The sequence below is a fragment of the Aspergillus alliaceus genome (genome assembly GCF_009176365.1).
Source record: "Aspergillus alliaceus strain CBS 536.65 unplaced genomic scaffold BDW43scaffold_9, whole genome shotgun sequence".
Lineage (NCBI taxonomy): Eukaryota > Fungi > Ascomycota > Eurotiomycetes > Eurotiales > Aspergillaceae > Aspergillus > Aspergillus alliaceus.
Genome location: NW_022474692.1, coordinates 425,821 through 437,443, shown reverse-complemented (window position 1 = coordinate 437,443; position 11,623 = coordinate 425,821). Strand labels below are relative to the sequence as shown.

The 11,623-nt window shown below is 48.2% G+C and overlaps 3 protein-coding genes across 3 annotated transcripts; 1 reads left to right on the top strand and 2 right to left on the bottom strand.

The window, feature by feature from the left end:
* Positions 1 to 455: 455 nt before the first annotated feature.
* Positions 456 to 1,418, top strand: BDW43DRAFT_308529 (uncharacterized protein; the record flags this gene model as incomplete). Its single annotated transcript, XM_032046523.1, has 4 exons — positions 456 to 622; positions 671 to 997; positions 1,023 to 1,201; positions 1,276 to 1,418. 4 exons carry the CDS (start codon positions 456 to 458, stop codon positions 1,416 to 1,418), a joined length of 816 nt encoding a protein of 271 aa, XP_031903102.1.
* Positions 1,419 to 5,819: 4,401 nt separating this feature from the next.
* Positions 5,820 to 7,309, bottom strand: BDW43DRAFT_323986 (uncharacterized protein; the record flags this gene model as incomplete). The annotated part of the gene is made up of 1 exon (XM_032049858.1): positions 5,820 to 7,309. The coding sequence occupies exon 1, from the start codon at positions 7,257 to 7,259 to the stop codon at positions 5,820 to 5,822; it is 1,440 nt and encodes a 479-aa protein (XP_031903101.1). The 5' UTR covers positions 7,260 to 7,309.
* A 583-nt stretch (positions 7,310 to 7,892) lies between these two features.
* Positions 7,893 to 9,608, bottom strand: BDW43DRAFT_323985 (major facilitator superfamily domain-containing protein; the record flags this gene model as incomplete). Its single annotated transcript, XM_032049857.1, has 5 exons — positions 7,893 to 8,167; positions 8,263 to 8,738; positions 8,789 to 8,836; positions 8,888 to 9,298; positions 9,361 to 9,608. The coding sequence occupies 5 exons, from the start codon at positions 9,606 to 9,608 to the stop codon at positions 7,893 to 7,895; spliced, it is 1,458 nt and encodes a 485-aa protein (XP_031903100.1).
* Between the last annotated feature and the right edge of the window lie 2,015 nt (positions 9,609 to 11,623).

Genomic DNA, 11,623 nt, shown 5'->3' with positions numbered 1-11,623 from the left:
TCGATATCATGGCACCAAAGGCTAGGTCCATTCGGCCGGAATGATGTAGATGCCAGACCTGACAGTTGAATCCTTCTCAGTGTCGCCAAGAACGCAAGAGCGGAATCGCAGTTCGTGTTTACTGCTTAGTTGCATGGTATCTGGGCGTCCAATTTCCTGTTGCTTGAAACATACAGACAATTTGGACAATATGACGTCAAATACGTTGGCCCCCAAGACATTCACTTTATGGTCGTTCTTGGATTGACAGAAAGGGGGCCAAATGAGCATCTAGTTGCATCGCGACAGTATACAGATGACCGAGGAGATAGACGGAAGGAGGGTCGATCCTACCTCGTCGTCTATATAAGACCAGTCGATTCCGCACCATAATGTTCTCTTTTCGCATTCAGGACTCGCAATCCCTTCGCATTGACCAAGTTCTCTATCCTTTTGTCCTCATCTGGCCTACCACGATGTCTCTGGTTGATGCTATCGGTGTCATCTCAGGCGCCCTGACCATTGTCGGATTTGGCATTGATAACTTCGGCGAAAGCTCAACTTCAGTCTCGATCATCAAGGTTGCCGTTACCCTTGATGGGACCGGTGGCACCACAGATGCTGGGGGTGACCTCCCCGACGTGTACGTGGACTTTCATTCCAGATACTTCATTCTAACTGGCCGAACTAGACGAATCTGGAACGATTTGGGAAGCTTTGTGGGCATGAAGGCCGATCCTGACCATGTTAACAATGGAAATCTTAGCGAAATATCAATAGACCACGGTAGCCAGGGTGTATACACCCTCTTCTCTACCAACAGTGATGCTATCTGCGTTGCCTGGGTGACTACTACATGGAGCGACGATCGGGGTGGTAATCAATATGCCGTCTCTGGAGACTATGGTAAAGAATGTGGCGCCAACTGGTTCGCCAGCAACATGTATAACAATAGTGAACAGGATCACCTACCTAATTGCTTCTGGATCAATGCGGACGGTGATCAACCATCGACCGGGTGAGAACAGCACTGACCCACAGAGGAAGTGTAACGGAATTGACTTCGGAGTACGAGACGAGGAAGATCCTAACACGATCAAGTACTACGTAAAGAATAAGCGAGACGCCCCTGTTCGCGCCCGTCAGCAAAAGCGCCGTCCTGCCTGGGCAGATTCTGACCTCATTATCAGCGACTCAAAGCACCACTCGGCCAAAAGTCTCGGTGAGTCAGATACCTGCTCGGGACCCGATTTCGCACATGCTGGGGAGAGCCTCTTCTGCGACATGGGCTCCAAGACCCTCTACGCGTTCTGCAGCGAGAATGGTTTAAGGCTTGCTTCGACTTTGGTTCTCAGACAGTGACCAACAGCGAAACAGTCACTACCATGAGCACCGATGATGCTGGGGCTGCTGGTCGTTACACGCGAGTTCTTGACTAGCGTAAGAACAGTACTGCAGCCTGGGTGTACACATTGTTCCCTTGAACGTGCATGCAGATATACCTTTGAGAGACCTGTCAATTTTGTCTCACGGCTTTCAACCCAAGCTTTGCTGTGGCCTGTCCCAAAAGCCTGTATATCATCTTTCCTATCTCTTGCCTTGATCATCTCTCAGAGCCTTTTGACACAATGTATAAATAATATAGAATGGTATTTTGTCAAGGTGAGATGACAAGTGATAGGTTGCGAGGAGTTTCAGGCTTGGAATAGGCAGCAGTTTCATTTAAACGCAGTCACCGTTCAACGCTATGAGCATTCTTTCTATACTAATCTTAAATGGGGTTTAAATACACAGATGCATATTCAATCAGAGATTTCTCCCACCATTGGATCTATCTCTATCATTCGCACCCAGCAAGTACCCTTGTTGTTCCCATACCTCCAGTGCCTTGATATGTAATTCCCCTTGCTCCTCCAATGTCCGGACTGGCCCTGTCTTGCCACGTCACTGACGAGATTCGGCCGTCTCAATCATTGAGATATTACCGATGCAACTGGAGGGAGCGTCGAGGTCAGATTTGCACTTTATCTGGAGCTCATACGTGCGGTACTCTACATTCGTCCAGCCAGTTGCTATCCCACGAGAATACGTCAGCCTTCACACCTGCCACGAAAGTGGAACCAGGACAGACCTTCCTCAATATAGCTATCTTCCTAATCCTTAGTCAAGAAGTGTAAAAATTCACCATGACTGACAACAACGATGTCCTTCTCTTCCCTATTGCTCAACCAACGCCTGACGGCATGGGAGCGCTCTCAAATCGCCTTGATCGTAGGTTTGTATCTGCCATCCTATAGCAAAAGGCCCGGTCAGTCTTAGTGAACCACTATATTTCCTACACAGTAAGCAATTGATCAAGTACAGAATGAGGGCCAGGAATCGACTCATTTTGCTAGTCCATGAGTCGTCAACATGGCTATAGACAATCAAGACATCCAACCCCTCCAGCTTTTCTTTCAAATTCTCAACGTCACACCCTATATCGCATGGAAAATCGCTAATCTCTTGTAGATCCGGAAGCAGGATTAATTTCTGTCCTTGTCGGAATTGTAAAACCGGAAGAAAGCCCTCCAGCGCCGAATGTACGGCATGACACAAGGGAGAGGAAACAACCAGCTCGACGTTCGAATGAAAGTGAAAGTTATTTCGCAGTTGGAGGCACTGATCTCTGCCTTTGTCCGTCAGGGGAGGGTCGATGAGAGACCAGTATGCTTGACCGAGGTTGTGTAGCCCCTGTGGTACCTATGAACATGCCTCAAATGGCCTTATCTACAGAAAGGCCCGAGGTGATCGTACCTCTGCTGTCGGACTAGATGGATTATCGGTGGCATTTTGTGCCCCACGTGCCTGAGAGTTGACTGTGTTTTCTAACGTGGTGAGTCTGCGTGTTCTGGCAAGATATCTTGGTCCAACGGCTTATGTGCCTGGTGATGGTAATAGAGAGGGACCAGAGATGGAGAGTCAGATACGGATCGGAACATGGAGATGCTGTAGGATACTCCGTCCTTTGGAAAAGAAGGCTCTCTAGGCTTGCATGGCTCAGAATTATGTTTTAGGGCTGGATGTATGGTTGGACAGCGTCAAACCTCGAAGCCACAGCGAATGAGGTGGTCATGTCTCCACCAAAACTTTAGTCTATCATCTTGGCTTCCTCATCGGGTCAAATCAGAGTACAACGTGAGACATACTGATGTTGTCTGTGATCTGTCATCCACCGTCTACGGAGTACAGGAAGAGCCATCAGTTCTTTCCCACTTGATCGGCTACGTTCTTAGTGAACTAGACTCGACCCTTAAACCAGTCTAGGCGTGTTTCTGCTACTTTCTTGTTCATTATTCTGATCATTCTTGGTTGTTTGATCACCCTATAGAAGAGCGTCTGACGTCTCCATCCCTCCATTAGTCCAATACCTTGCGACGAGCAAGATAGATGAGTAGGGAGGCATCTTTGTGGCTACGTTTAGAGACTATTGCCTAAGCCGGCCACGCAGAGCTTCTGCGAGGATCAGGCAGAGCTCCTTTGTCCAACAGCATCTTGACTACATCATAATAACCATGATGGGCGGCATAAGATAAAGGGATGTATCCCTCCCTTTCCTCTAAGTTGCAGAATTCGTGCCCCTTTCTCAACTCCTCCAGCTCCATCACCTTAAGAGATCCAAGAGCAACAGCGGGGAATATTAAGTTCTCATTAGCCATGGTGCCCAAGTCTCTGAAAGATTTCCAGTGTCGATGGTCAGCCCAACCTAGAAGAAGCCTCACTGTTCTTTTATGGAAGTAAACCGTAGCGGTATTCGGGTGCGCTGGGCCCTCGTCCGTGATCAATGGAATTGGTACCAAACCCCTCGCCTGTGATTCCTGGAAATTGTTCCAACCCTCTGTATGGTCGTGAGGTGTTCTTGCCGCAGCTTTGAACGTATTTTCAGTGACCTCAATCGGGTATCTTTGTCGGTCTAGCAGTACTGTTTATATTTCTTTATCACTCTCTGCAGCTATGGTGTTTGCGATCTGGATTTTGCCTTCTTCATCTGCCAGATTATCAGCTACAGCGATCATCCACTGTCAGCCATCTGGACCTGCGCTCCCTGCCAGTTCAAAAGGACCTTGATTTTGTTCGTATTAAAACCTTGACTGAGTCTTACCGCTGCTTTGGCGGTGATATAGATCAGTTGTCTACAGCGGGTCAGAAGCAATTCCATTCTTTTTTCACCATTAGTCGAAGGCGAGCGGCAGTATTAACCATGTCTTTGGTAATCTGGACACAGGTTTGTTGTAGATCCAGAAGTAGTTTCAATATTTGATCTCCTTTCTGTCGGTTGCCTAGTGCAGCAATAAGCATGTCCCGAGTGATCTGGATAGGCTTTCCTTCTTGTCGATTTAGGAGTAGTTCCAGGACTTTTCACTACTCTGCTTATTATCTGCTGCAGCGATAAGTATACGCTCAGTCACCGCCATTCTTGTCTCTCTATTCTCCAAGAACAGAGCTATCATATCAAGTTTTCCTCCTTCTACTAATTCTTCCTTCCAATGGTGCCACTCCGTTACTCGATTGAAACCTAGCAGCGTTTGATGTGACATACTTTGTGGCACCTGCGAATTCCAATCTGGAATATCCGTCGAGCAACGCGAAATGCTTTAGGAACACGGAATGCCCCTCTGGCTGCAATGTGCAATGGATGCTTGGGCTCGCCCTCCTGAGATTACTGTTACTGAAGGTTTGACTGGTTTGAGTCAATAGAATATCCTGAGATTCGGGGTCACCATCATCCAAGGCATCAACTATACAGTAAACTTCTCCATTTGCCGCATCATGCCCCATGTACATCAGTATCATCCACAGCCCGTCAAAGGAATCAAATACCCTCTGTTCTCGTTCTTTGTATGTAGGAAGTATAAACCTTATCCGTTGTGGGCGCTGTTTGACTAGCTGAAATAGGAGGCCCCGTAATATAGCATTGACAGTTCGCCGAGTCTCGGCGCTAGAGTCACAGAACTAGAGTCACAAAAGGAGTAGATGAGAATCTTGCTCGCCCCGGCAAAGGTAGGTTGAGATGATAGACGTTCTGCAATCGTGATTGCCATAGTTGACTTCCCAGTTCCTGGATTACCGTAGAGCCATAGAATGTTCGAGGTACCCTCAGCAACCTCTGCATGCAAACAGAGCCATCTCTTCAGTTCAGCTGTTCTCGATGAACCACTCACATGTGCCGGGAGCAGGACTTCCTTTCCTACGCTTCAGCGCATTTTTGTCTGCAGTAGGATCGGTGACGAAGAGATTCCGCAAACATTTCTTTTTTCTCCTTCTCAGTAAATCCAGCCCCTATCAGTGAGTTAGCAGACCGGTATCAGAGAGACCGGAGCGAATCACATACTGCGCATTTGTGTTCCCTTACAAGTCACAGAAACAACGGATAATAGAAATTCTGCATACGCTGTCGCCGTCAATAATGCGTAAGCTTGCCACTGCTTATGTTTATGAGAAACATAGTAGTCACAAATGCCTCGAATTTATCAGACATGGCAGCTGATCCACCAGTCCCGGCGGCCTCCATTTCAAAGCAGAAAATCTCCCGATCTCGGGCAATCTGATCTCGTCTCAGGGGTATATCCTTCATCACTGGGTTCCGAGAAGCGATCAGAACGAAAGGCTCATCGGTGGCTCGCGGCGTACGATTGACACTACTTCCGTAGAAGGGGAAGACCCCCGAAATTAAGACGACCAATGAAACACGTGTCAATAAATCCTGATATGAAACATGATCTAGAATTAAGTTTCGCATTAATAACGTTAGATGCTTACATACCCTTGTTCAATACAGCTTCACTATTTATACTAACTATTTATAATCTAGCCCTCGCTTGCCCTGCAGCCTCCACAGCAGCAGCCTTCAAAGATTTCCAATACTTGTCCTTCAAGCCCAAGACCCCGAATCCCTGCTCAGCCCACTCGTCCTCCCACGGCGGCAGCTCGTAAGCACTCGTCTCCGGCGCAGGGGGGCCCGCCAAATCACGAAGGAAATCAAAATACTCCTTAAAATCAGGCTTAATCTCATGAAACAGAGAACTTGGGCCCTTATACTTCAACCGCTCGATCTCCCACAGATCCTGCACCTGCGCACTAGGCAAGGGCTTCGCATTCCGCCCAGCGAAATACCGCGCCACAGCGACAGCCTGATACTCATAAACCCGGAAACTAATCGCCGCGCGCACCTGACCCACCAGCGCCAGCGACGGATCCCCGATCTTGAACACATGCTGGTAGAAGCCGGCTACGCGATTGTTGGGCGTGGTGGGATTGGGCCGAAGGAAGGGATACGCGAGATGAAATCCTGTGGCGAAGATGACCTTATCCACGTTCTCGACGACGCTTCCGTCGGCGAAAATCACATTAACCCCGGATCCTGTTGTCTCAATGCGTTGGATTGTTGGCTTTCCTTCGACGTTGGGGAGATCCCAGGCGGCTTGCATGGCTTCGTTCTTGCCTCGTTGGGAGAGGTATAAGGGTCCCTTGACGATGGCGTGTAGATCTGCGACCAGATCGGCGGCGGATACGCTTCCTCCGACTACGACGACTGTTTTGTCGACGTAGTCGTCGGCTGCGCGGAAGGCCTTGGAATGTTCGAATGTTGTTGGGTGAGTGTTCGACGCTTGGTCTAGACCTGCGATTTCAGGGACGAAGGGGACGTTGTAATGCCCCGAAGCGATTATCACCGCGTCGAAATGTTCTTGCCACCAGTATTCTGCTGGTTGATTGTCGGGAAGCTGGCCTGATCTACGAAGAGTCACGGTCCACTTTTCGCCGTTCTTCTCAACTTTCTCGACTGTTGTGTTGAAGGAGACAAGATGGAGATATTCCTGGAGGAGGTCTGCAAGATATGCAGACACGACCCGGAACGGACGGGAGGGATTCGACTTCCCATATTGTCTAATTGATAGGGCGGAGTTGATTTTCGGGAGCGAGGTGTGAGTGAAAGCCATGGCTGCGGCGCCGACATTGCTGTCGAGGGTGTCGTAGATGCCTGTCCGCGCGGTTGTGTCTTCGGGTACCGGGGGTGTAAACGCTGGCAGCTTGGAGGGAATCTTGATTTGTCTCACTTTTGAGGCACTAGATGTGGGAAAGAGATCAGGGACTGGATCGTAGTGCCAGAGCCCTCCGGCAAGATCTCGTCGTTCGAAAACGCGGATTGCGTCGAAGATCTTTTCATCGTTCAAGGCCTTGACGGCAGAGATACCAGATGGACCGGTGCCAATGACTGCTACGCTGCTGTATCGGGGACTCATTGCGAAGCTATTCAATATATATTTTTTTAAGTTCAATAAGAGGAATGTAATTCAGAATTCCCTAATAATAAAAATGAACTAAAGCAGAGTGTAATCATATACTGATCCGCAAACTGCTGTATTGTTTTTATTTATACTCCAGTGACACCACCACATTAGTTCTCACCGTTCCTTGCGTGAAGTTACCCCATATATTCGACATTGGAACTAAAATAATTGAATTGCTGTTACTCAATTTGTTGAGATATCTGTCTTCAAAGTGATTGGGGCTTTCCGTGTGTTGTTAGCCTGACGTGATTCGCGCTTAGTATGAGCATTGCAGATGTGGAGGAGAACTGATATCGGCAATTCAGCATACAGTTGGGAGATATGACTGGTCAATTGCGTTTAGCTAGCTTATTTAACGGGAGGAAGGATTCGTATTATTTATTTTCCTGTTGTGTACATAAAGTATTACTTACCTACTCGCACATAGACCTCGGAACCCAAGCTTCGAAACACCGTCATTCTTTCTCTCTTTTGCTTGTGTAGGTGTCTTTTGAATAGGGCAAAGCCATAGTTAGTGTAATGGGGATAATGCAGAGAGCCTAGTATCTCATGAGACAGGTATTACAGATAGTTTGCATGAATGCCTCATATTGAAGCTCTTGACCCTCTTGTCCTCCGGGCATCCCAGCGAGTGAGCAATAATATAAGCGTAACCACCACCAGTTGTGCCACAGTGGTTGCTAGATTCGAAATAAATCCTCTTCTGAAGTTCGGAGCTTCGACGGCCGGATACTGCAGTAATTGTGTCCACGCAGACATGGCCTGACCGAGAGCATTCATGCTGGCCGTCACGACTGCACGCTCCTCGGCATCGTTGGCCATTGTCACTGTTGCCCAGCTCATTGTGAGAGGGCTCATTGCTAAATAATTTTATTAGAGCGATTGAATTGCAAAAAGATGAGTAGGGAACGAGAGGGAGGCGAGTGTGAATATGCAAGGGGATTCGGTTACTCACCACCCTCAGCTCCAGTAAGAATAAAGCCCGCCAATCGCCCAGCCTCACCTATATCCCAAACAACAAGCATGATGAGGCCCACTAGAACTGGGATTGTAGTGATAACAGAAGGAAGCCAGAAATTCCTTTTCTTGTCCACCGCCGTCCCAGCGATCAAGGCAGCCACAATGGAAACTGCCGTTGCGATCGTCGGAAGGGTATTTATTCTCATGACAGAATAAGTATCTGACTTTTCCTTGAGGTAGAGACTAAAAGGTGTGGAGGAAGCCAGGAAATTCTGGTCAATGAGTATCCATTGAGTAACGAAGACATACCAATGCCATCGGCCGAGAACACGCTTGAATATGTCGCGGGAGACTTTCATCTGGCTCGGGGCTGTGAGGCCTACCAAGCGAGAATTGGCAAGTTCGTGCTCTTTCTGGGTTAAGAAGCGTGGTTTTGTACGGTGGGGGACATCAAGGAAAGCTATGTATCCTCTGTGTACGGTTAGTGTTATCTTCGAGATAGTTGGTAAGGCCTGGCGTACAATATACATATGGGTATTGTGATGATGGTGCAGACGATGAAGAGCCATCTGTAAGCTTATTAGCCTTGATGCTTACAGCTATATCAAAAAGATGGTTACCTCCACCCCGCTAGTCCATGCGCATTATCCAGGTTTGTATATGCCGCCGCCTGAAGATAACCAGCGAACATTGTCCCCAAAGGCGATGCGATGAAAAACAAAGATACCCGGCGACCGATTTCTTCAGGTTTATACCAGGACCCAATGACATAGATCACACCAGTAAAGGAACACGATTCACAGATTCCAATGAGAACCCGCATCGCGTAGATGGTGCCCGGATTCTGTGCCCATGCACATCCGAACGTGAACAGACCCCATCCGGCTTCCAATGTAGGCAGAACAATATTGATTCGGTTTCGGGTCAGATAGTAACATGCCGGAATCATAGATGCGCAGTATGCTGCCCAGAATACGGCCGTAATGTAATTGAGCTCGTTCCCGACGAGTCCAACATCTTCTCTCATTCCTCTATTTTCTGGGGTTAGCCTTTGTCAATTTGTCAGAAAATATTTTTTATCTTGTTGGCTTACGATACGTAGGCATTCGTTATGGCTTGCTGGTCTAGGTATTTGGTGAAGAACGAAAGGCAGCCAAATGTGAGGATTAACACGTCCAATTTCAGTACCAGTCGCTTCTCCAGATGGTCCATGTCCTTCGTATACCATCCCGCCCATGTTAGGAATTGAATCCATGGTCCGTCACGACCCTTGAGGGTAACCTCTTCACCTTCAGACAGTTCTCGAGTTGCATTTTGGGTAAATTCTTTTGATGTGCTCATAGTATGGTCCTGCCCTACACCGCGGATGTAAAAGTCAGGTAAGCTAGGGCTTCGGAGAAGTCAGCAACGACATAGAGGTTAAATTGAGCAACAGTCAAAGCCTGACATAAGTCACGGCGACACCTCTCCAATTGCGGAGAGTGAATGGGGTATGATAGAGCGATCTCATAGCTCTATGGTATCATTGCGATAAATCCAGAGATATCTAGAGTGATGATGGAAGGAATTTCCCATTCGGGTAAAAATGGTCGGCTTCAACGATGTTGATCATGGATGTTAGGGCTAATGTCATGGTCGGCGGTATTGACGCCATTTATTAGTGGCATTTATCAATTGTGCCATTGAAAGTCGATATTGCTACCATTCTAGCATGGTTGGTCAAGTAAAATCTCTAGCGATAACTGTATAAATAAGGAATGTAATGCTATAAATCGGTTGTTGAACGTTCTTAGTAAGTGTTCTCCTCCCGCCTTTGTAGCATTTATAGAATGAGCCCCATGCAAACCAGAATATAAACCCACTGCTGAAACCTCTAATGTTCCATTACTACCCCGCCCTAAACATCATCCGTTTATCCAATCATGGCCCACCTGGAATCACGCAAGCACATCTCCCCTGATTCGGGTTTCCCTATCACACTCCACCCCAGCTTCAACCCCAAGATCAATCAGCATGTCCCTCCGGAGCCCATCCGTGAAGCCTTCATTCCGCCAAGAGACCGGGCATTCTTTGCAGACCCTGAAAAGAAGGCTCTATTTTCTGTCGCAAAGCCCGTAGATTTAACCGAGTCAATCGGCACTCTCCTCGAAAATGTGCAGCTGTCCCAGCTGGATGAGCAACAGCTGGATGAGTTGGCTCTTTTGGTGACTGAGAGGGGAGTGGTTTTCTTCAGGGATCAGGGCTTGACGACGGAAAATCAGGTGGAGTTATTCCAGCATTACGGTAGGCAATGGGTTCCGACAGTGACGATTCTCCGTTGCTGATATTTGCCTCGTACAGGGGTCCTCGATAAGCATCCTGCGCAGAAGGTAAGAACCGAAATAGTATCCAAATAGGGCACTTCATTTAGGACTAACAAGAACCCAGGATCAGAAAGTGAGCCAGGGTGAGCCATATGATCGGCCTTTTCTAATAAATTCGATAGTTCGTGAATATCCACGGCAGCCGTGAGGATCATCGCGAAATCGCCAACTACACCCCCTGGGTAAGACCACACGTGCAACGTTTATCCAAGACAACTCAATTAACACTGCAAAAGCCAAGCGGCGAATTCCACGCAGATACCTCCTTCGAGGTTAATCGTACGTCTTGTCCTATTAGCATGCTTGAAGCACCATGTACTGACCCCCCTTTTAGCACCATCATACTCGCTCCTACGAATGGAAGAACACCCAGACGTCGGAGGCGACACAGCCTGGGTACGTTCATTGAACCACCACGACCACTCTAAGCCCTTCACCCTAACCCAGAGAACGACCAGGTCTCCCAATACGGCCTGTACGATGCCCTCAGCAAAGCATACAGGATTTTCCTCGACAGTCTCCACGCCGTCCACACTTCCAGACTCCAATGTCCGTCCGCCCCCTACCCACAATCAACCAAAATCGTCCTAACAAAGATCCAAAACAGATGACACCATCCTGGACCTCTGGGGCGTCGGTCCAAACCGGTCCCCCATCGACACCCACCACCCCGCCGTCCGAACGCACCCCGTCACCGGATTGAAAGCCCTCAACGTGAACACCGGGTTCGTGACCGGATTCGCAGAGCTCAAGAAATTAGAGTCGGGTACACATTTCTGCCTTTTTCAAGACCAATACTTGCTCGTTGGTTGTACACTGCGACGGATGCTGACGTAGTCTGCACTGTAGACAAGCTTTTGGATTTCCTGACGCATCATATCCATGCCGCTGATGATCACTATGTAAGGTGGAAGTGGGCGGTTGGGAGCGTTGCTATGTGGGATAATCGGTATGAACTCTCGTGATGGGTTGATGGCACTGTTGGAGGGTGCT